This window comes from Rhinolophus hipposideros, assembly GCF_964194185.1.
Source record: "Rhinolophus hipposideros genome assembly, chromosome: 24".
Lineage (NCBI taxonomy): Eukaryota > Metazoa > Chordata > Mammalia > Chiroptera > Rhinolophidae > Rhinolophus > Rhinolophus hipposideros.
Genome location: NC_138070.1, coordinates 18564250 through 18589453, shown reverse-complemented (window position 1 = coordinate 18589453; position 25204 = coordinate 18564250). Strand labels below are relative to the sequence as shown.

The window sequence follows — 25204 nt, the reverse complement described above, 5'->3', positions numbered from 1 at the left end:
TGACACTAAGATGGCTGATGGGCATAGAATTCCTAAATAACTTTATAGCTTCCTCCACAAAACCATGAGTTGGAAAATACCAATTAGAGCTTAATGGCTTAATCATTGCAAAGCATACACAATCTCTCCCTTGGTCAGTTCCTTATAGACCTTAATATCCCCAAAGCTAATTTAGGAAAGCTGGTAAATAAGCATCCTCATTTGGTAGAGTCTAGCCTCCTGAGTTAACCGAGGGAGATGGCTAGCCTCTAGGGACATTAATTCCCTTGAGATTTTATTGTTGATTTTTAAAAAAAAATCATGACCCTGCCCTCTGATAAAAGGCTCGTGTTTCTTTTTAATTTAAAGGCTAGTTTTACTATCAGTTTTCCTAAAAAGCGATATAGGGGAGGAAGTTGTAACCCAAATCATAAATCATGCAGAAAAAGAACCATTAGAAACTCGTCAGTACGATCCCAGGTCTCTCCTCTCACGACGCGTAACTAAGGCCACGGGGAGGCGACCGGTCCACAGCGTAATCTCAAACTCAATATCTAAACAAGGGCATGAGTAATCTCAAACTCAATATCTAAACAAGGGCATGAACAGATACTAATAGACTATAGTGTGCTTAGCCTAGCGCTCACTTCCAAAAGGACCTGATGCAATAGCTGCTAAACCCTTTTCTCAGCTATTCAATCTTGGAGCTGGAAAAGCAAGTTCAACGTGTATTTGACACAGGGGAAGAAAAGGCCCAGCAGCTTAGTAAATGTTGCCACCTTGTGGCTTTCAAGTTAAATAACCCAGGAAGTTCCCATATGACCCCTTAGCTGCAGACAACCCCCTTTCCCCAAGGACCCCCAAGTAAGGTGGACATTCAGATGGACACCCCGTAAGTTATGAGCACATGAGATACATGCCAGTGTCAGTGGTCATAGTAAGAACAATCTTGGGGTTCAAATACAAGGTCGCCAGACACTGGAAGAACATGACCATTCGACTGCAGCAGCAGCTGTCCTGCCCTCATTAGAACTCTCCACCCAGTTCCTAGCACAGTGAAGACGCATAATGAAAAGGAACGGGGGGAAAAAATTAGAGTTTAGAGACTTGTTATAAAAGCAAGAAGGAAAACATAAGTTCGACCTCTAATATCTCATTGGCTTTTGCTAAAACCCGATTCTGCAGAAGATTTTTCAAGCAGGCCTTCCATTTTTAATATATGGGAATGAACAGTGTGTTCTCTACAAGCTACTTAACAGGAGAGCCCATCCCTCAACCTAGATGGAAGGACGCCAGAACGACAGCAGACAAGTGGTTAGATATTGGCTTTTGTCCTTCGCCAGGGCGATTTCTCCTATCTGTCCTTCTAGCTCTGTCCCTGTCCCCTCTCTGAGACTTTAGTGAGGCCCCTGGAACACTACAAAGGTTGAGGTCTTTGGAAGTTATTTTGCGTACAATAAAATAAAATGACAAGTTTTGTTATTGTTGTTGTTTTTAAATGATATCCTTCCCCCTTTTTAAGGCTTAACAACGCTTGTTGGTACACCCATTTCCCAGTCTGACAAGAGGACAAAAGGTTTTTTAATTCACCCCAGGTTTTAATTCCTACAGGCAGACTTCAGGGAAGAAATGTTATTTTGGAAAACTAGAAGCTTCAGGGTGCTGATTATCCCCTTATCTCTATTTTAAGTCAGTACACAGAATATAAATTATAAATGACTGCCTTGCTACAAGATAACATAAAGCTAAAGAACAGACATTAACTTAGAGAAGTTAATCAAACACCCAAAGGCCAAGATCAAAGTAACTGTCCCTAATCCACCTTAACTCGAGCCATGGCCAGGCAGGGCTTTGCCACAACAGGGCTGTCTGTAAATGGGATACGCAGGGTATCAAAACAAAAGCTGCCAAGAGAATGATGAGTGAATTTCCTGACTTCGGAGTTTAAATTCTCAAACATAATATTGTATTAATGCAATTTTGCTGTATTCCTTCATACTTCTTTGTTTTTAAAATGCAAAACTATCTCTGTTGAATGCAAAGAGATAATGTCTTTGTTCCCATGGAGCTGGCAATAAAGTGAGAAGGGGGGGAAATTCTCACACCAATTCGTAATGCCCTACTTACATTTTTCACTTTGACTCTAAGAATCATAGAATGTCAGACTCCTACCTGCTGGGTCTACCTACTGTAGACCCATGGCCTTTTTGTATAAATAAGGAAACTGAGTCACAGATTCTTCAGCAGCCTGCAAAAGCAGACGCTAGCCTTTTTCATGGTGGTCGAAGATAGGCAACCCCTAGTTCCTCAATTGTCGTTTTTCCTGTTTTAAGGGTTCCTCTCCACTAGCACTACCCAGTCCTTTCCCAGTAATTAACTGGTGTCTTAACACTGTTCTCCCACCCTGAAATAAAACCCATTCTCAGAAGAGCCAGATATTGCTTCTTTACAGCTCAATGTGAATTAACACCTCTGCTACCTTTCTTTTTCTTTCTCTCTCTCTCTCTCTCTCTCTCTCTCTCTCTCTCTCTCTCTCTCTCTCTCTCTTTCTTTCTTTCTACCTTTGCTATTTATTCTTTCAACAAGCATTATAGAGCACATCCTATGTGCCAAGCAATGTTAGGATGCAAAATGATGGAGGCATGTTCCATGGAGAACTCAAGCAAGGACTCAAGTCAGAAAAGGCTTTAGAGAACAAGTGACAGATAAAAGAGGGAAGGAAATAAGTCTGAGGGGGGGGGGAATCATGGTCACTGGTAGAGCTGAAACAGACAGCCTGAACTAGGAGGGAGCGTGGTGGGAATGGGGCATCATATGGAGCCGGGACTCGCCATGGAGTCACTGAAGACTTCAGGGCAGAGGAGAGATGGGATCAGATCTGCATCCGGGAATGTGCTGACAACAGAGGGTAGACTGAGTTGGAGGAAAAGAGCCTAGACTCAAGAAGGGCAGAAAGGAGGCCAGCTCCTGTCTTCCCAAAGGCAGTGGGAGAGAGAAAGGACAGCCTGAGAAGCGGAAAGGAGGCAGTCACCGCACTGCCTGAATGCCAGTGGGGACTGAAGGAGAAAAAATCCAGAGGGACACCCTCGTTTCTGACTTGAGCCCCAGGTGGATCCCTCTAAAGGAGAGAGGGAATACAGGAGAAGCAGCAATTTCTGGAGGAAGAGATGAGCAATTAAGTTTTAGACAAGATAAGTTAAGGTGCCTGAGGAAACCAGGTAGAGATGTCCTAAAAAAACATTTGCTTTAAAGTCTTAGCTCTATTTATAAAATAAAATGTCTGTCTTTAAGTAATCAAGTTTTTCTTTTGGGTTAAATCTAACCACCACAATGTCGTTTACCTACCTGAGGTTGTACTTTTGCAACGTGCCCCTTCCCAAATGTATGAGGCTTGCTTAGTCCTAATTTGGGTTTCTACCTCTTTACAAACAAGAACCATTGAGCATAGTCGCTCCGGGCGGTTCTCAGGACATCCAGGGAAGGGAGGTCTTGGGTTATGAACGGGGCTTCCTATTCCCCACACTGCCCAACCCAGTACGTACATACAACACAGCAAACGATGCCTGTCCGATGGAAGACTTGACTACTCCAAAAACCCGAGGCTCGAAAACTTAAAGCAAAATGAACCTTTATCCATCCACTCCAACAAATATTTAGTGACCACACATTTTGTCCAAGAACTAGCTGAGGTATAGGGAAACAAAAGAGACAGTCTCTGCTCTCACAGAACAGGTCTAGAGCGTGAACAGAGTCAGGTCTAGAGTCAGGGACAGATAATCACCTCCCTCATCCCACATACAAAAATCAACTCCCGGTGTAGTTTTCAGCACTACAACACTTGTGAGTACTTCAACAGGGACCCCCAAGGGCCGTAGGGACCCTCGGGAAGGGACTCTCTATCTTGGATGGGTAGGAAATGGCATCTAAACTGACTCTCATGGGGGGAAAGAGGAGCCAAGTAAAGACTGGGGACGGAGGAGTGAGCAGGGAAGTATGTTCCCGGCAGAGGGAATAGCATATGCAAAGGTCTTGAGGCAAAGAAGCTTAGATGGTCCTTATTGGAAATGAAAGTATTGTAGTTCAGTTTGACTGGAGAATAGGCTGTGCTTCCAAAAGGACCAAAACTACCGTCTAAAACCCATTCTTTGTCAACCATCTAACTCTGCCTCTCTCATGTGAACTACAGAACACAGAAAGTTATCCCAGTGACTGTTTTCTCCTATTTCCCAAAGATGAATCAGAACCAGTACCACTCTAGATAGACAGGCGACAAGTTAAATCATTACATAAGATGGCTAGCTCACAACATTAGCGCTTAATTCTTTCCAGGAACGAGTCTAAAAGGCATAGATAGGGCATGGTTATTAAACTCTCTTAGGCTACGCAATGGGGATAATAAACAGAACCTGTCTTAGCAGATTGATCTAAGAATTAAGCACATTAAAACAATTAAAAAGCCTAAGAGTGCCCTGCCCATAGTAAATACTCAGTAAAGGGTATTATTATTCATTCTAACCCTGCCTCCTCTCCTTAAATTCTCAAGTGACACTGTTTAAAGCCTCCCAGTCCTGCTTCACTCCATGGATGATGGATGACAGCTCAGAAAGGGCACCATCGATTCTCATGGAGCTAACCACGCTATCACTCATGTGACAAACATTTACTGAGCATCCACTAGGCCCTGGTCACTGGGCTTGGCACAAGAGAGAAATGATGAATTCAGGACAAGAGACTGTCCCTATTCATGTGTAACAGGGAAGACAAGCACATGGATAATGAAGACACAACCCGGAAAATGCTACCAGAAGAGAGTGCTGTGCGAGCACGACGAGGTCTGGGGGGGTGCGGGGCTTGGCTGGCACTGTTGGAGCTGGGTCTTGACAGCCGAGCGGTAGTCGGGCCTCTGGTGAAGGGGCTGAAGAAAGGGAGGTCATGCCAGCTGGAGGGAACAGCCAGCATGTCTGCCGCTTGGGTCCAAGCTGTTGCAAAGTAAAGGAATGTTCTTTGCTCTTTCCTAGTCTCTGACAAGCAGCATAATTATCCTATGTGCAGTACTGAATGTTCAATGCTGTCCTGAATATGCAGCTTCAGCCCCATGCGTGTGACGGCTCAGACTCTCCACAGCCCATTAGGAACCAGGTTGTTCAGCCACTGATTCGGAGCAGTCACGTAACCCATAACAGGACCTGCTGGGTCTGTAAGAAGCCACGACCTACAGGATGAGGCACATGTTTATTTTTTTTTTGGTTAAAATATTTTCTTTTCTGACACCTGATTGCATGTAAGCCTTCGGGGCTTTGTACTTATGCCACCTAAAGGCCATTTTGTTTGTCCTAGGGTTTGTCATTTTTCCTGAATACATTGTCAAAAATAGAAGTGCTCCTGGGTTGATTAAACGTTCATTTAAACCGATGTCTTTCCCCCTGGCCAAAGTGTTCAAACTGTTCCACATACACCACTGCAACTCCTTGCCTCATCTCAACCAAGTGAAGAAGAGGGAGGCTAAGAGGCAGGTGCTCACTTTGCAAAAAGAGGTGGAGGGAGTGAGAAAGGTGATCTGCAAGAAGAAAGGCAGGAAGGAACACAAATCTGGGCTCCATGGCATGTAAGCTCCCAGTCCACAGGCCTCGTCCTCAAGATGCCCTTCCGGAGTAGGGGCTAATGGTGGTGAGTCTAGAAGTACGATGCTTCATGCTTTCTGGCTGTGCTCTCTATTACTTTAACAGTCTGCAGTGCTATTTCATAGACATATCCTTGTGCCTGTATCAAAGACAGATGTGTATGAACTTTATAAACAGGACTAAGTGCTGTCGGCTTGTTATTTTTTGTAGGAGCTGAATTTATGAGCTTTACCCAGAGTGAAGTGCTTGTAATTTATCAACCTAGAATGTTTTAAGTAAATAGCACTAAGCACTTAGCCTCCGCTGCAGCAGGAACGTAGCTGGAATGCAGCACTTGCCTGGTACAGGAAGCAACTGGCACCTGTAACCTACAGGGCTGATTGGGGTCTATTCACCAGGGAAGAATTGAATATAACGTCCATCACAACCATCTTACCATGGGCCAGGTTTAGACTCACAACCCTAAAACTACCATTTGTTTTTTGCTTTCGCAGCCTTCACATTGTATTTCCCGCTGCTTTCTTTGAGCCATGCAGCCATTGAATCCCTTGCACTTGCTGATACAGCTATGTAGGACGAGTAGGAAAGCAGCCACTCGATAGTAAAAGGCCATAGCTAGAAAAGGACAACTTTCTTGAAGAAAGAGAACCGAGTTTGACTGCCATATGTGAAAGGCCTAAGAATTAGGACTCACAGAGAAACCAGCTTTACAGAGAAGACTCAAATCTGGAAAAAGCTACCAAAGAAGCAACCTTCCATTTCATAGAGGTCGGGGGAACCAGATTATCAGCCACACAGGGGCTGCTATTTGACTGGCTATCTACATCACAGCAGATGAAAGAGAACTCACACACCCAGCATTCGGTTATCAGGATTTCTCCTAATTAGTTCACAAGCTGCCCTAACGTTAGCCATAAAAATTGACAAAAGCAAAAATTAATATACGATCCGGTCTTATTTTACTATAAGACCGGGTCTTATATAATATGATAGAAGACAGGGTCGTATATTAACTTTTGCTCCAAAAGACGCATTAGAGTTGATTGTCCAGCTAAGTCTTATTTTGGGGGAAACACGGTATAGAAGACTTGAGAATTTAAGACGCTCATGTAACAGATCCAAACCTAAATACAACTTTTCTTTGTCCATTTTGAAAACATAGATGCCAAATACCTCAATTTACAAGATCAACACAATGGAAAGAGTTATAAAAAATTATTTTGCTGTATAGCAAGTGAATAATGAGTTCCATTAAAACATATTATTTAGGGCCGGCCTGGTGGCTCAGGCGGTTGGAGCTCCATGCTCCTAACTCCGAAGGCTGCCGGTTCGATTCCCACGTGGGCCAGTGGGCTCTTAACCACAAGGTTGCCTGCCAGTTCAACTCCTCGAGTCCCGCAAGGGATGGTGGGCAGCTCCCCCTGCAATTAAGATTGAACACGGCACCTTGAGCTGAGCTGCCTCCCGGATGGCTCAGTTGGTTGGAGTGTGTCCTCTCAACCACAAGGTTGCCGGTTTGACTCGCCCAAGGGATGGTGGGCTAAGCCCCCTGCAACTAGCAACGGCAACTGGACCTGGAGCTGAGCTGTGCCCTCCACAACTAAGACTGAAAGGACAACAACTTGACTTGGAGAAAAGACCTGGAAGTACACACTGTTCCCCAATAGAGTCTTGTTCCTCTTCCCCAATAAAAAATCTTTAAAAAAAAAAAAAAAAAAAAAAACATATTATTTAGTGCTTGCTTCGGCAGCACAGATACTAAAATTGGAACGATACAGAGAAGATTAGCATGGCCCCTGCGCAAGGATGACAGGCAAATTCGTGAAGCGTTCCATATATATATATATATATTTTTTTTTACATCCCTCACACCGTGAACCCCCCTCCCCCCATCCACCACCACCCCGACCTCACACCGAGCCATCACATTATACACATAAAATTATAGTTGGCATTCATTAATGACCAGTCTCTGGTGTACAATGCCATGACCAGGCATCCACAGCATCCCTGAGGTGGTCTCCCAAACAGGACACATGTCCATCGGGCACCCAACAAAATCCCCAAACACTATTGAATAAGTTCCCCAAAGTAATTCTCAAAAAACCCTGAGGCCATCCTGTGGTCACCAGCCGCCCCCCAATCCCTTCACCCTTCCCCCCATCCCCAACCCCCAGCGTTCCATATTTTTTTAAAAAAAAAACATATTATTTAATCAAAGAGGATAAAAAAGTGCAGTAATGCGGGTGTGAAACCAGCGCTTCTTGACTCGGTGTGGTATCACCATACCACAGAAGCAGGTTCTTGTATCTCATGAGCTTAAACTACAAAATGATCGTGCCATTTCCTGTCACAATGAAAGAATACACCACTCCTTCTGAACATGAGGGAAAAGGAGATCCTTCAAATATAAACAGATTAATTTCTCTGCCCAGCAATCATGACCTCTATGTCATTCATCTAAATCTGAGCAAAATCTCACAAACGTGAAAACTCCTCTTTGCAAAAATAATCCCAACTCCAATCTTGTCCTGTCAATTTCTGCCATAATCAGCCACAGCAAGTAATTCTCCTTTCCCAGTCCTGTTAATATCATGTTAGTATGTGAAATCTAGTTAAATTATTGATTTCAAGGTCCTCCACCTTGAAATGACTTCCTCCCTCCTTCAACCAATTGCCCTACCACAACCCAGTTTGTGCCCTCCCAAGTCAGCAAAATCATGTGCTTCCATTTATCCAGAACCAGACCTTTCTAAGATCCATTCCTTTATCTCACCGCTGTCCTCCCCACAAATGATACTGGATAGACGAGTCAGTATGGACTTTACAAATACAAAAAAAGGACAGGTCTGCTTTTCCCCTAGATTCCTGTCTTTCCTCCAATTCTGCAGATCACAAACTCCTTGAAGGCAAGGGCCAACACACACACACACACACACACACACACACACACACACACACACCACCTTAAGTCTCCCAGAACCCAAGCAAATGCTGCACAATCTGTGGCCACTCCATAAATGCTTGTGTTTGGCTGACAATATTCATAATGATGATGAGAACTAGATGAGGCTTCTGCGTAGAACAGTCTAAGTAATGATTGCAACGAAGCAAGAATTCATGACACTCCTTATTAAAATTCTAATTGCATAATTGGGCCCTAAGGTATATATTTTCCCCCTTTGGTGACATGTACTGATTTCTTCTCTCTGAAAATACCTTGGCAAGGAAATCTAAATCTCAAAGAACCAACCAAGAAAAATTTCCACAGAACAAAAGAGACTAGAAAGAAACAAATCACAGCACCTTGAGAAGTCATAAAATGGAGGTTTTAAACTCTGATAAGTCTTTCAAAACAAAATGAATTATTGTTTTTCAGGGGGGAAAATTCCTTATATTTGCAGCTTCTGGCATGTTTCCTGCTGAAGTGGAGAGAGGTTATGGCAGCAGCAGTGCACCCAGAGAGGAGCTCTGCATCCTAACTCCCTCCGTCTACCACACACAAGCCTATAACCTTGGGTGAACTATGCAGCTCCAATGGGCCTCAGTTTCTTCATCTGTCCATCTCTTAAGGCCTGTGCAATGCCCAGATTTTATGATACTATGAAAAAAAGATGAGGCGCTTCAAAGTTGGTTGACAGATGACAAAGCAAAAAGAAACAATATGGTTATGGTACTATAAAAGCATTACAATCCCCCCAAAGCAAAGAAGACAATTTCTGTCTTTGGAATTTAGCTCACAACATGAAAGCAATCACAGCCTTGTCAAATAGCTATAAAACACCCAAACCCGCTGTGTTGGGAAAGTCACTTAACCTCTTTGAGTCTCAGCTTTCACAATCATCAAGTGGTCTTTCAGGATTAACACCCTCTGAGTTTATGAGCTTGAGCTGGTTTTATATAAACCATGCAGTACTTTTTTCATTGCTTAATAATTTTCTTTTAATCCTTTAATATCCCATTCTATATCTTAAAATCAATTTCAGGGATGTAAATGAAACTTAACATTTAACGTATGTGTGCTTTCTACAGTCTTTTCCCTTACTCAGGTTCTTCGATTGCTATCATGTTCCTTTCTCTTAATAATCAAGAGTTGACTTATAATAATGAACTCTCTGATATAACAAAAATGATCACTATAATATTGCTAGAAAACAGAAGTTTATTAGTACAAAGCATGCTGCGATATTCAGCAATTGTCAATGATTACAATATTTGAAATACTGAGAATAAAAATTCTGCAGAGAGTTGCAAATAGCAAAGAGCAGTAAATTCAGTACAAATAGACAAAGCTAAATTTCAAATACCTAGTCATGAGGTAAAATTAACACACTATTAAATACAATCCACAATTAAGTATTATCCAACTGATTAATTCCTCCCGCCCTTCACAAAAACTGTACTTTGTATTTAAAAGTGCATTCCTTCAAAAAAAGCTCCCAACACAACAGAACTGGAGCATAACGCATTTGTGTAAATCAGCTCATGTAGAACCTAGACTCTAGCCTGGAAAGAAATTTTAAACATTCTGTTTCGGTTTCTAGCTTGACCTTTTGATTTTTAAGTTTCAAGGTCATTAATGATAATAACACTGCCTTTAACAACGTTGGAAGGTATAGGTATGAGTATGTAGTGCCTGGTAAAAATGCCTGCAGATAGATGAAACCTACTGTAGGCTAAAGACCTTTTAAACATATTTATGAGACTGATCTAATCTCAAATCAATATGAGTAGGACACTAGATAAAAACACCGTTGGTGAATTTAGAACGACAGATCAATTAAGTTTAGTAATTAGTCCGGGCTTCAGTTTTAAGTTTTATCTGAAAACCAAATTACCAAAATTACTAAAACTAGGAAACTAAAATTGGCAAGGTAGACAGGAAAACCATAAGTAACCTAATTCACTAACAGAAAGGTTTTGTAAATTTTCCAAAGCTAGGTCCAAATTTGGCAAAGAAGCAAAAAGAACAGTAGTGGGAGCAGGAAGAGGAAAAGGGCCCAATACCTTTAGAAATAATGTGCTCTGACCCCACCTAGTGGTGCCAGAGTGATTCCTAAACTGGGACAAGCATCTTGAATGACTGAAGATTTGATTAAAGATCTTTTTTTCCCCCTGAAGTCAGCACTTGTTTGGTAATAACTTTTTTACTTGCTAAAAATGTACTAAAACATGGATTTAGAATTTAAATTGGACAAAGCACAGATAGGAGAATGGAACACATCATCCTGTAACAAAACAGAGAAGCCTCATCACACCAGCTGGCTAAAAAGATTAGCAGCTCTGAGAAAACTCAATTCCAGGTTTTTAAGACCTCAAATGCTTTAACTTCTGAAATTAAACAAGCAGCAAAAATGTTCTTGGACAAGAATGCAAAACTAGCAGGAATAATTGGAAAAGCTGTCAAAAACAAAGAAAAGAGGAAATTTTCAAAATGACACACTCTAGACAAAAGAATGAAGAATAATTAACTACAGCAGAAATCAGAAAAGAATCCTGCTATCACAGTGGACATCAAGCTAAATAGAGATTGATTATATAGCACATTATAAAAAAAAAGATCCTTAAACAGGGATAAGGCATAAGGTAAAGTTCATCATATTTAGACTAATTATAGAGTCTAAAGGGTCTACAATTACAAAGGCATGGATAACCTGAAGAAGGTTCAAAGAAAATGAAGATTATTAAAGGAAAAAATTCACAGTGCCTCTAGCATGAGACCCTTTCTCTTTGTTCCCACAATCCCAACTCATGGTAACACAGGAAACTAATAGTTACCAAGTGCTTATGAAAGTCAGGCTCTGGGCTTAGTGCTTATAAAGCACTTCCGGGCGGCCAGATGTCTTAGTTGGTCAGAGAGCGAGCTCTGAACAACAGAGTTGCCGGTTCGATTCCCACATGAACCAGTGGCTGCGCCCTCCACAACTAGACTGAAGACAAGCTGCAGCTGAGCTGCCAGAGGGATGGTCAGATGGCTCAGGTAGTTAGAGCGCGAGCTCTCAACAACAAGGTTGCCAGTTCAATTTCCGCATGGGATGGTGGGCTGTGCTCCCTGCAACTAAAGATTGAAAACAGCGACTGGACTTGGAGCTGAGCTGCGCCCTCCACAACTAGATTGAAGGACAACAACTTGGTGCTGATGGGCCCTGGAGAAACACACTGTTCCCCAACATTCCCCAATAAAATGTATTAGGGGAAAAAAAAGGTCCTCTTCATTCATGCCGTAAAACAATCCTATAAGAAAAATACTACAATTCTCCTCATTACAGATGTGGCAACTGAGGTGTAGAGATCCAAGTCCAAGTTCACTTGGGGAGTAGGTATCAGTGATAGGACTTTACCCGGGCCAATTTACCCCTTCTATCAAGACACCAGCTCTTGTTCCCTAAGCAATATTCTTCCTATCCTCTAGAAGATTTCTCTCATAGTTACATGCTGAAATCCTGAGTTGACTTCCTACCTAAGAAGGAAATCTAAACGAGGGAATTGTGCAATGAGCTTCTTCTGCCCAGATCACCTAAAATAGGATGTTAAAGCCAAGGGCTTTTGAAATAAAGTTCTTCTCCCTCATTTTTCAGATGAATAACTGAGGCCTGGGGGAAGAAGAGACGTGCCTAAAGCCACACAGAAGAGCTCTGCCTAGAAGCCAGGAGTTCAGTGCTATTGATGGTTTTACACAAGTAGCACCCTGACTGTGCAGGGGGACCAGACAGGAAAGTGTGCTGACCTCCTGGCCCAACTTGGGCCAGACTAGACCCAAGAACTGCCCCTGCCTGGCTGGCCTCAGGGCCTGACGACTAGCTCTGGGCCTTGGTACCTCCTGAATCTTGGGCCTAGTAGGTCTTCTGCTCCTTCTTGGCCACATAAGACTTTGATCCCTGACCTCATCCTTCTAGTGCCCAGGCCGTCAGATTCACTAGACCTTTAACTTTCGGAGTTCTGTCCCAGCCCACAGCTAGCTAAGGTTTCTGTGTGACACCCAGCCCAAAGCAATTGCCTTCTAATTTGGCTCCTTGTTTCCAACCTCTCTCCGCCCCACTTCCAAACATTCCAAATCATTCTGCATGCTGACCACTTTAAATCACGCTCCTAGGAAAAACCTCAACGCTCCCATTGCATCTGAACACAAGCTCCTTAATCTGGCCCTCAAGGGCCTCAATTCAAACACATCTCTCCTCTCTCCCTCCTCAAACCACCTATTTCCCATCTACTGCCTTTGCTCAGGGCACATCCTCTGATCCACTGACAAGAACGTTCTTCCCCTGCATCTGTGGACATAAACTTGCCCTCAAAGCCAGAGGTGAGGGGGACGGGGGAGAGCTCCCCACTCACCCCACCGCACAGGATTCCTCCTTCCCTCTCAGTAGTAACATACCCTCACTTGTAACCTCTGGGCTGGGCTGCTTCACAGCCCCAGCGAGGAAACTAGAGCTTGAGCTAAGACCTCTTCAACTTACTTGAAAGCCTCATACTGAGGTTCCAATACACAGCTGCTGGCCTCATGGGTCGTTACTGAGTTACACGGTGTGCCCATCTATTGTCCCATTACTTACCTGCCCCTGTCCTCTTCTTCCTTGTTCAGAATAGACAATGGCTCCCCTGGGACTTTCAGCAGCCTGTTTACCCTGTCTGAGCCTCCACTTCCGCCTCTGAAAATGAAGCCCATGACAGGATCTGCATCCTAAGTGGGTCTTGATCACTGCTAGGTCATGTTCACTGCCTAGCCCATGAGGGTACTCAGTAAACATCTGTCGAATTAATAAATAAACGAGTCTCCATTATATCAAATGAGATAGTGTGTTTAAAGCACTGAGCACGGTACCTGGCACAAGTAACTGCGATACCTTAGCCCTTTCTCCCACAAAAGGGCAGACATGGGGTCCAGCAGACAGCAGCACTAGCCAGTATATGCCCTGCTTCCTTATCTACTCTTCACCAGCAGGACTGCATTCAGCAATCACCCTTGACTGTCCATGTCCTACATCTGGGGCACACATGCCATCCACAGGCACTGCTCAAACCTCATGGGACAGCCCAACGATGAGGTAGAGACAATCTTTCTTCTGAAACAAGAAGACAAGTTTCTCAGTGCCCTCGTGTAGAATACGATTACTATGTACTACAACTGAGCAATGAAATAACCACCACTGCTCCCTCGAGTTTACCATCCCAGAAGGGAATTGTTGGCCTGAACCTTGTGGTATCTAAAATTTAACATCTTACTAAAAACACCAGCGTTGTTCTTTTCGTTTTCCCCTTTCACAAGTTCCTTCTGTCATGGACAACTTTATGTTGGAATAACCTGTAATGTTGGTGTTTAATCCAACCATAATCCCCCTTGGGTATGTGAAAACATTTGGAGTACCAACCAACATGAGAAGGCGGCTTTGTTTTCAATATAAGATAGTATCAGAATCTCTCATAACTCAATTTTGAGAAATTTTCCATACTTGGCTCTTCTTACTGATAGACTGAATTATTAGAGTAAAATTCCAGCCTAGATAAGAAATAACATAACCATTTAGCCTCCTGGCAAATTACATTCAGCACCTACTTTCTCAAAATGACAAATATCGAGTCTTTCAAGTGGAAAAATCCTCCAAAGCATCGAGCCAATGCAGCACGTAGTGCAAGGAAGAGATTTTCTTTTCCTCTCTCTCTGCAGCAAAAAGTCTGAATTTACTAACACAAGGTAACATGATTCCTTTTAACGACCACTCGTACTGAAATTGAGTCCTTAGGAAACCTCATACATTTGACCTCGGTAAAGCCGAGAATTCCTCCAGAACCATCTCTCTTTTTTTCCAAACACACTGGCCATCTCCTCGCATTAGTACCTTGCTCAGTTAATGTACAACATACAAATAGGACAGGAGAATAAGACTGATCGCTTCTCAGAAGCAGAGTTCTCTCTTATCATCCTAAATGATATTACTGTTATTTTCAAAAAAATATTTGGACATTGCTTAAAAACAAGTGTTTTCACTGGAAATTTGAGGTTCAATGAGATGCAACAGCCTGACAAATCAACATGGCAGCACCTATGGTGACCTAAGCCTTCTACTTTAGGCCAATTATAGTACCTTCCTTTCTGCCCAGCACTACGCAGTCTATGAATACTTATAAAAACCTTGAGAGGTCAGTGGTATTAGTTCCATTTTACAGATGTGGAAACTGAAATCCAGAGAGCTTAAGTATCTTACCTAAACTTTCAGCAGTTTAGCTGGAATTCAAGCCCCGGTCTGCCTTATTTTAAAGCCTATGCACTTCCTCCTACTGCTTTGTTGCTCAGTGTGGTCCCTGGGTCAGTGGCATAGACATCACTTAAGAGTTTGTTAGAAATGCAGAATTTTCAGTCCCACCGAAAAACGACAGAATCAGAACCCACATTTTACCAACATCCTCGGGTCATTTATTCAAATCCTTTAAGATCTAAAGTTTGACAGATTCTACACTATCTGAGGTGTTGTCAAACAATACAGTGAATGTTTAAATTAAAAAAATTATTACAGTAGTAAAAGCTATATTGCCATTAATCCGCCTCAAGATTCTCCCCCTCGCTTTGAACACACTTATCCCATCATTCTTGCCACTTTCTGAAGCAGTTCTGGAAGTTGTCTTTCGTGACTGTCTTCAGTTGCGCTGTCATGGCTGCCTAGATGTCCTGAATCAATTCAAAATGTTTTCCTTTCATGGTCATTTTGACTTTGGGGAAGAGCCAGAAGTTGCACGGTGCCAGATCCGGTGAATAAGGTGGATGAGGACACACCGTAATGTTTTTATTTGACAGAAATTGCCGTATAACAAAAGCGATGTGTGACATGGAGCGTGGAAGATGATTTACAGCACACTTTAAAACACACCTTCTCTCAACCACAGCTCACACCCAACTGACTGCACAAAACAAGTTGAAACTTGTCACACACTGTTACTAAAGTTTGACACACCACTTCCCGTTGGATGGCACTCAGCAGCAGCATTCACCATATTGTTTGATCACAACGGAAAGGCTCTGTGTCACACATCGCTTCTGGTACGGCCATTTCTGTCAAAAAAAAAACATTACAGTGTGTCCTCATCTACCTTATTCACCGGATCTGGCACCGTGCAACTTCTCGCTCTTCCCCAAAGTCAAAATGACCATGAAAGGTAAACATTTTGAATCAATTTAGGTCATAGAAGCAGCCACAACAGAGCAACTAAAGACATGAAAGAGGACTTCCAGAACTGCTTCAAAGAGTGGCAGGAACGATGGGATAAGAGTGTTCAAAGCGAGGGGGAGTACATTGAGGGGGACTAACGGCAATGTGGGAATGTGTCTTTTATTGTAATAAATTTGTTTATTTAAACATTCACCATATTTTTTTATCATACCTCATAACATTCTGCCTCTCTGAATGTCATTACTATTATCCCTTTCTATAGGTCGCGGTTCCCAATGTGGGGGAGGGGAGACAGGAAAAGGGGAGGGTGTTTATCCCCTAGGGACACTAGACAAAGTCTGAAGACATTTGAGATTGTCACAACTGGGGTTGGATGGAGGGTGCTACTGATATCTTGTGGATAGAGGCCAGAGATGCTGCTGAACATCCTCCAGCACAGGACAATCCCCAGCACAGGACAATCCCCAGCACAGGACAATCCCCAGCACAAAGCATCATCCAGCCAAATGTCAAGAGTGCCGAGGTTGAGAAACCCTGCCATTGCTGATAATATTGTCCATCCTCTTTGGGTCTGAGGTCTGTTTACAGAAAAATAAAGAGATTTTCATGGCAAAACTATGGCTAAAGAAAGGTCATACAAAATCCCTTTCCTTATGGGTGTCCCTCACCATCCCTCACAACATATCAAATAGTGACTTAGATCAGTGGTTGGTAAACTATGGCCCACAAGACAAAGCCACCGTCTCCCTGTTTTTGCGCAGTTTGAGAGCTAAGATTTAATTTTACATTTTTAAATGGTTGGAAAAAATTTTTAATAACATTTCGTCACTTGTGAAAATCATAAAAATATTCAAATTTCAGTGTCTATAATTAAAGTTTTATTGGAACAAAATCATGCCTCTTATTTTTAATTTTATCAAAGGCTGCTTTTTCATAAACAACCTTATTGAGATATAATTCACCTATTCATATATTCACCTATTCAAGTATACAATTCAATGGTTTTTAGCATATTCAGTGTTGTGCAACTGTAACTACATTCAATTTTACAACATTTTCATCACCTCGAAAAGAAATCTTAAACACTTGTTATCATTCCCCTATCCCCACACCTCTTCCCCGCCCTCTAACCACAAAGCTATGTAGATATCCCTATTCTAGATTTGCATATGAAAGGAATCATATATGTGGTCTTTGTGATCAGCTTCTTTCACTTATCATAATGTTTGTAAGGTTTATCTATGTTGTACCATGTATTGGTACTCCATTCATTTTTATTGCCAAATAACATCCCATTGTATTCATATACCACATTTTGTTTCTATAGTCATCTGCTGATTGACATTTGGGTTGTTTCCACCTTTGGTTCTGTGATCAAAATATCTCAAACAAATATGGAGAGGGGAGCCCTAAAATGGAGTCAGGGAGCCCTAAAATGGAGTCAGGGGTCATTAGGGAAGTCAGATTTATTCATGTCCGCACCCTGATGAGGTTTGAACTTTTGGACTTTCCTGCTTACTGTATAAGTACATCCTGGAACTTAACCCCCCTTGTTTCCACGCCAATGATTACCTTAGAATCTCACCACCTGGACCTGACCAATCCTTTTTGAATTAGCCATCCACATCTGTTAAGTAGCCAATAGAAGTTTCTTTTGTTCTAGATTGTGGTTTTTGCCTTTAAAAGCTTCAGCTTTCTTTGTCTTCCCTAGAGCACATTTCAGGTCTTTCCCTGAATCTGTCTCTCCTGGATTCAAACCTTTTAAAACCTCAAACTTTTAATTTGTTTTACAGCCTCAGATCCTTATTGGGCAATAGCTCTTAAGAATAATGCTGCTATGAATATTAGTGTACAAGTTTCTCTGTAGACATGTTTTCACTTCTCCTGAGTGGATGCCTATGAATGGAATTGCTAGGTCATATGGTAACTCCATGTTTAACAGAGGAACTGCCAGACTGCTTTCCAAAGTGGCTGCACCATTTTATATTACCACCAGTAGTGTATGAGGATTCCAATTTCTCCACATTCTTGGCAACACTGTTGTCATATGCCTTTTTAATTCCAGTCACTAGTGGTCAGCTCTCATTGTGGTAAAGTTCTATGTCATTGTGTTTTTGATTTGCATTTCCCTGATGACTAATGATATTGACCATCTTTTCATGTACTTACTAACATGTCTATATCTTCCTTGGAAAATGTCTATTCAGATCCTTTGCCCATTTTTAAATGGGGTTATTTGCCTGTTTATTACTGAGCTGTAAGAGTTCTTTATATATTTTAGATATGAGACCCTTATGAGATACGTGATTTGCTAACATTTTTTCTTTTCACTTTCTTGGTATCTTTTGGAGCACAGATGAAGTCTAGTTTATCTGTTTTCTTTTGTTCTTCATGTTTTTGGTGTCAAACCTAAGAATCCTATGCCAAATCCAAAGTCATAAAGTTTTACCCCTCTGTTTTCTTCTATTACAGTTTTAGTTCTTACATTTAGGTCTTGATCCATTTTGAGTTAACTTTTGTATGTGATGTGAAGAGTTCAACTTGATTCTTCTGCATGTGGCTATTTTGTTGTCTCAGCACCATATGTTGAAAAGCCTGTTCATTCCAATGAGGGGTCTTGGCACCTTTGTCAAAATCAGTTAACCAAAGATAACATGGGTTTATTTGTGGACTCTCAATTCTAGTCCATTGATCTCTATGACTATCTTTATGCCACTACCACACTATCTTAATTATGGCTATTTTGTAGTAAGTTTTGAAATGAGGAAGTGTGAGTCTTTGTACTGTTTTCTTTTTCAAAATTGTTTTAGCTATTCTAGGATCCTTGGAATTCAATATGAATTTTAGAATCAGTTTGCCAATTTCTGCAAAGAAGTAAACTCAAGGATTGCACTGATTGTGTACATCAACTTGGGAAATATTACCATCTTAACAATATTAAGTCTTATGATCCATGAACAAGAAATGTTTTTCCACTTTAGATCATCTTTAATTTCTTTCAACAGTTTTATAATTTTCAAAATATAAGTTTTGCACTTATTTTGTTAATTTTATTCCTAAGTATTGTATACTTTTTGATGCTATTGTAAATAGAATTTTCTTAATTTCATGTTTAGATTGTTCATTGCAGGTATATACAGAGGGTGCCGAAAAAATGTATACACATTTTAAGAAACAAAAAAACTGTATTAAAATTGTAATACTCAATATACAGGGGGGTGCCAAAAAATGTATACAAGTGGACACTTTGGTTAATGTTGCTCAAGCAGTAGTTCACTATAATCAGAAGTGTCTGGACGCTGATGGTAACCACTTTGAGCACCTCTTGTAATTGTAGAAGTCAAACGTGACTTGTATTCATCTTTTGTTATTGGCATATATTGAATATTACAATTTTAATAGTTTTCCTTTCTTAAAATGTGTATACATTTTTTTGGCATCCTCTGTATAACAATAACAAAAGATGAATACAATTCATGTATATACATTTTTTTGGCATCCGTGGTATAATTACAATTAATTTTTGTATATTGATCTTGTATCCTGCAACCTTGCTCAACTTGTTTATTAATTCTAATAGTTTTTTAAGAGGATTCTTTAGAATCTGTATACAAGATCATGTAGTCAGTGAACACAGAAAGCTTAACTTCTTCCTTTCCAATACGGATGCCTAGTATTTCATTTTCTTGCCTACTTGTCCTGGCTAGAACCTCCAGTACAATGTTGAACAAAAGTGGTAAAAGGACATTCTTGCTTGTTCCTAATCTTAGGGGGTAAGCATCCATTGTTTCACTATAAAGTATGATATTAGCTGTGGGTTTTTCACAGATGTTCTTATCAGGTTGAGGAAGTTCCCTTGTATTCTTATTTTGTTGAGTGTTTTTATCATGAAATGCTGTTAGATTTTGTCAAGTGCTTCTTCTCCATCTATTGAGATCATGTGGTTTTTGTTTTTTATTCTGTTGGTAAGGTATAATACCCATTAATTGATTTTGAAATGTTAAATCAACCTTGTATTCCTGGAATTAATGCCACTTGGTTATAGCATATAATTATTTTCATATGTTGCTGGATTCAGTTTGCTAGCATTTTTGTTACAGATTTTTGCTTCCATATTTATGAGAGATTGGTGTCTAGTTTTCTTGTGTTATCTGTGTCTGGTTTTGGTATCAGAGTAATGCCGGCCTCATAAACTGAGCTGGAAAATGGTCCCTCAACTTCTATTTTTCTTAGAATAGCTTGTTAAAAGTTGGCATTAATTGTTCTTGAAATGTTTGGTAGAATTCAGTGGTGAAGCCATCTGGGCCTCTAGTAGGTAGAGCGTGAGCTTTTCATCCTGGGTAGTATTTTTATAGCTAATTTACTCTCTTCAGTTTGTAGAGGTCTATTCAGATTGTCTCTTCTTGAATAAATTTTGGTAGTGGTATCTTTCTAGGAATTTGTCCATTTCATTTAAGTTACCTAATAATTTGGTGTATAAGTGCCATTTTTCTTTTTGTTTCCTATCTTTTTTTTTGTTTCTCTATTCCTCCTTTATAAATTAATGCAATTAACTTGCATCAATTGAATATTTGCTAATGAAGCATTTAAATTTCTTTAATGATTTTTTCCACTATATTTTTACTTTTTTCCACTATAGTTTTAAAGATTTCTTTTTTAGTGGTTACTCTAGGATTCACCATATAATCCTGATTTATCAGAATCAGCTTCAGACTTATATTAGCTTAATTCCAGTGCTATACAGAAATGTTACTCCTATATAGTTCCATTCCCTTCTCCCTTTCTATAGTATTAGTGTTAATATATATTACATCTATTAAAGTTACAAACCTGACAATACATTGTTATAGTTATTACTTCTTTGCAACTTTACCATCTGCAGTCATTTCCTTAGCTCATTACAGCTACCGGTATGCTTCCACCAATCTTTTGGGCTGTTATTGGCTAATACATTATACATATATTACATTTCTATGTTTTACTCCCAACAGTATTATGTGTGTGTGTGTGTGTGTGTGTGTGTGTGTGTGTGTGTGTATGGACACAATTGCTGTTTAAATCTGTTAAGAGAAAGGAGAAAAATATTCATTTATATTCTCTTTTATGATTATATAATTATCTTTATTGGTGCTTTTTCTTTTTTTTAATGCAGATTTAAATTACTAACTGAAGTCACTTGCTTCTAGCCTTAAGAACTTCCTTTAGTATTTCTTGTAAGGTGGGTCTTTGAGCAACAAATTTTCTGTTTTTGTTTATCTGAGAAAATCTTTATTTCACCTTCATTTTGGAAATGTCCTTTTCATTTATATCCAGCTGTGCTAGATATGATTCTTAGTTGACAAGTTTTTTGTTTCAGTACTTTGAAGAAGTCAGCTGTTAATCTTATTGGGGTTCCCTTGTAAGTATGGAGTCATTTTTCTCTTGCTACTGTCAAGATTTTCTCATCTTTGACTTTCAGCATTTTTAATATATCTGTTTGTGAATCTCTTTGTATTTATCCTCCTTAGAGTGCACTAAGCTTCCTGAATGTTTAGACTATTGTTTTTCAATAAATTTAGAGAGTTTCAGTCATTATTTTTAAAATATTTTTTCCCTCTCCTCTCTTTCTGGTATTACCACTGTGCATGTTACTGCACTTAGTAATCTATCACATTTCTCTGCAGCTCTGTACATTTTTCTTCGTTTTTTTTTCCTCTCTACTTTTCAGCTTGCATAATCTTTATCAATCTATCTTCAAGTATGCGTATGCTTTCTTCTGCCAGTTCGAATCTACTTTGAGCCCCTCTGGTGAATTTTTTATTTCAGTTATAGTACTTTCCAACTCCAGAATTTTAATTTGGTTCTTTTTAATAATTCCTATCTCTTTATTTATATTCTCTATCTGATGCAAAAATATCATTATACCTTCCTTAACCATGCTTTCCTTTAGTTCTGTGAACATATTTACAATGGCTACTTTAAAACCTTTTCATTAAATCTGATATCTGGTTGCTCTCACAAGCAATTTCTGTTGCTAGCTTTTATCAACTGTATGGGTCATATTTCCCTGTTTCTTTGCATACCTCATAATTTTTTGTTGGAAACTAGACATTTTAGATAATATAGCAATCCTGGGAACTGGTGCCCCCTCTTCTGGGCTTGTTGTTGTTATTTGCTTATTTGTTTAAAGACTGGCTGAAATCTATTTCCCTCACAGTGTTAAGGCCTATGATGTTTGTCCTCAGGAACGCCATCTTTACTTATGATCATAGGTTTTAGTAGGGCTCTCTTTCCCTAATCGAACCCAGCTGTTAAACTCCACTAATTGTGGTATATCGTTCTATTATTTTCACCAATGCTCAGGGGCATAACTTGCTCTAGAGAGTAATCCACTCAAAAGGTGTCTCTTTTGAGGGAACAGTTCCTGAGATCCATGTTTGATATTTGTTCTGACCCAGCAAGGCTTTTCCCTAGCTATCTTATTGCCCCATTCTCTACTGCAAACAACTGGCCTACAATCTACATCACATCTTCATTCAATCCACAAATCCCCTACCAATTGCCTTTCACCAAGACCTCCACTGTTCTTGAGTACCCTTAGGCATAAACTTCTCCATAATCTGTAGCAAATGAAGTCACAACCTTCGGAAAGAGATTAGTAGCTAAGGTTTTTAAGGCCTGCTTCTCCCTCCTGGCAAAATCTCTGAGCCCTTGGTGGAAGTGGGGAGGGAGGACATACCACCCTGAGGTCTTCTCAGTTTGCCTCTCTGGACTGGAACCACCTTCTCCCAGGCAGAGGGTGGGACAAGAGTAAATGGGGCCTTGTATTTTTCAGTGTGCCACACACAGGGCACAGCCTCCATTCCATAAGTAGGAGCTGGGGGGAAGAAAGAAGCTCCCATCTTTCAACTTCACTCAGTTTCAGCAACAAATAACCTTGGGCAGCTGAGAAGCACTGAAGTTCTGCTCCTCTTAGGAAGACAGCCTTCTGACTAGGAGCTAGGGGAGAGGTGTGTTTTGAGTTGCAGCAGTCCAAAGCAGAATCTCTGCCATGCTGAGCTGGGAGCAGGGAGGGTGGTAGTGGTCTTGGTTCAAATGCCACAAACTCTTGCCTTCCTTACCAAATTTTTATGTATTTTCTTGAATAGATGTTTCTTCACTTAATGTTTGCCTTTAGGACCATTCCTAGAGGAGTTGAATTTTTTTTTTTTAATAATTTTTACCAGTTTTATAGAGAACCACGTCAGTGGAGCTCTTCACACTGGAAGTCATGCTAGAAGTTAATCCTGTCTATAGTGGCTTTTGGCCTACAATGGTGCTACAATAGTACATCTGAAGAGTTAAGTAGTTGCAACTGAGACCTTATAGGCTTCAAGCTGAAAATATTTACTATGTGGCCCTTGACAGAAAAAGTTTGCCAATCCCTGACTTAGGTCACTGCCAATACTGCTGGTCCACAGATCACACTTTGAATGACAAGAGCTTAAATTACTTGAGAAGGCAGTACTGTATTGGCTAAAAGTTTGATTCAAAACCCCACTTCGCCATTTACTATATATATGATTTGGGGTACCTATATCTCATCGGGTTGTTGTGAGAATTAAATGTATGAACGTCCGGCACTTAGAAAGTATTCAACGAATAGTAACTGTTATCATCATGATAGAAACTATGGAAAATTTAAGACACCACCTCTTTCCTCAAAGTTTTATTTCCAGAAAACTTAAGTTTTGGAAAAAGGAAACAAGTATAGACTTCCCAATAACACAACAGGCTTTTTAATACCTGGTGTACATAATATTGTCTAATGAAGTACAAACTCTATAGAGCTGGAGCCTAAGCCAGACACTGAAAACTAGAATTTGCTACCACAGATGCTTCCAGCCTTTAGCAGTAACAATGAATGAAAACACGAAGGAAGTGCTTCCAAACCCAAAGCCCTACTGAAAAGGGCAGCAATTTATCTTTAATATGCGGATTTGGGCCTAGATGGTTCCTTCCGGTTCTGGCCATCCCTGTCTATGCCCAGAGATGATATAAGTAGAATCCCTCAAGTCTCCACCTCGACTGTCACCGCGACAGGGGCGCCCCAGTAAATGCCAGACCCGCACGAGGGCCAGGCGAGCAGAGATTCCGCCAGGCTCCGCTCACGGCAGCCCGTTCCGGCTGCCAGTTGGTTACCTCGCAATTGAACTCCATCTCGGCGTCCATGGTGACGATCCGCACGGTGAACGTCTTGGGCTGCTTCCTCTTGAGCGAGCTGAAGCTCATGCGGGAAGCGATGGCCCCGGCCATGGTGCGGGGCTCAGGCCCGGGACCCTCGCGTCCCGAGACCTGCGCTTTGGGACTGTTAGCCCCCCTGGAGGAGCTGCACAGGCCTCAGGGCCACCATGGTGGCCGGGTGGCCAGCCTGGGAGCTGTCTGAGCCGCGCGGGCCCCAAGCGGCCAGCATGGGCCGCGAGGACCCTGCCCCGGGAGCGGAAAGGTGGAGTTGCGGGGCGAGCCCTTACGGCCGTAGGAAGGGAACGCGAGGGAGGACCGACGGGGCGGACTCGGCCCGGAGCTCCGGGATTCGAGCCGAGGACGCTGGGGTCACCCGGGGACGGGGCCCCTAGACGGCAGCGGCCCAGATCCCGCGCGCCTCTCAGCGGCTGATGGAGGTCTCGGGGCCGCGCCGCAGCCAGGCGCGCACGTGCGCGCGTGGCTGTCACCGTCCTCGCTCCGCGCGCCCGCGGGAAGTGTCCCCTCCCCGCCGCCCCCGGCCTGCTCCCTGCCCCGCCCTCAGGCCCCCGAGATCGCCACTCACAGCGCAACCTAACAGGCGGCCACCGCTTAGGCGCAGCAATTGGCTTAAAACTCCGAAGGAGACGGGACTTTCACTCTCCGTCCCGCCTTCCTCACAGGGACTCCACCAATTGGAAGTGCCGCTCCAGCGGGAGGCGTGGGCCTGGGTTCGGCGTTGACTGGCTAGAGAGGCCGTCGCTCCGATCGCTTTGTTAGTAAGGGGTACGCCTACTCTAACAAGACTGGTTGAGGCGGCGGATCCCGGCGCGCCTTTCCTGGGAAACCACGTTGAGGCTGGCCCCAGGGTACGGGAGTCGGGTTTCTCCCAGGTCCAGTAAAGGACTGCCCTTCAGATCAAGTACGCGCCGAGTACGACGCCCCAAGGCATCGTGTTTCGGACACCCGGTGGATAATCCTGTTTGGCACTTAATAATTACATATACTGACCTATGTTTCTCAAAACTTTTAAATTACTTGTGCAGGCCGCTAAGGTTCCCGGCACTCTCCCGCAGATCCTTCTGCTTCTCTTTAGAAGTATTCATAATCACTGAGGAGGGGATAATTGTACCTACTTCATGGAGGTTTTGAGGAATTTAAGCGAGTTAACATAAAGTTTTAGAACGGTGGCTGGCACATACTAGATTGAATCCTAGGAGATTGCTGTTTTTGTAGCTACAA

General features: G+C 41.8%; 1 protein-coding gene across 4 annotated transcripts in view; it reads right to left on the bottom strand.

The window, feature by feature from the left end:
• NF2 (NF2, moesin-ezrin-radixin like (MERLIN) tumor suppressor) overlaps positions 1–24580 on the bottom strand; it is a 68570-nt gene extending 43990 nt beyond the window's left edge. For 3 of the 4 annotated variants that reach the window (XM_081036491.1, XM_081036492.1, XM_081036493.1), the window contains exon 1: positions 23924–24531. In XM_081036491.1, coding sequence (XP_080892617.1) covers positions 23924–24037 — 114 coding nt within the window. In that variant the 5' untranslated portion in view covers positions 24038–24531. Of the gene's footprint in view, positions 1–23923 lie in introns of all 4 variants that reach the window. The other variant, XM_081036490.1, reaches the window with a different exon arrangement.
• Positions 24581–25204: the final 624 nt, after the last annotated feature.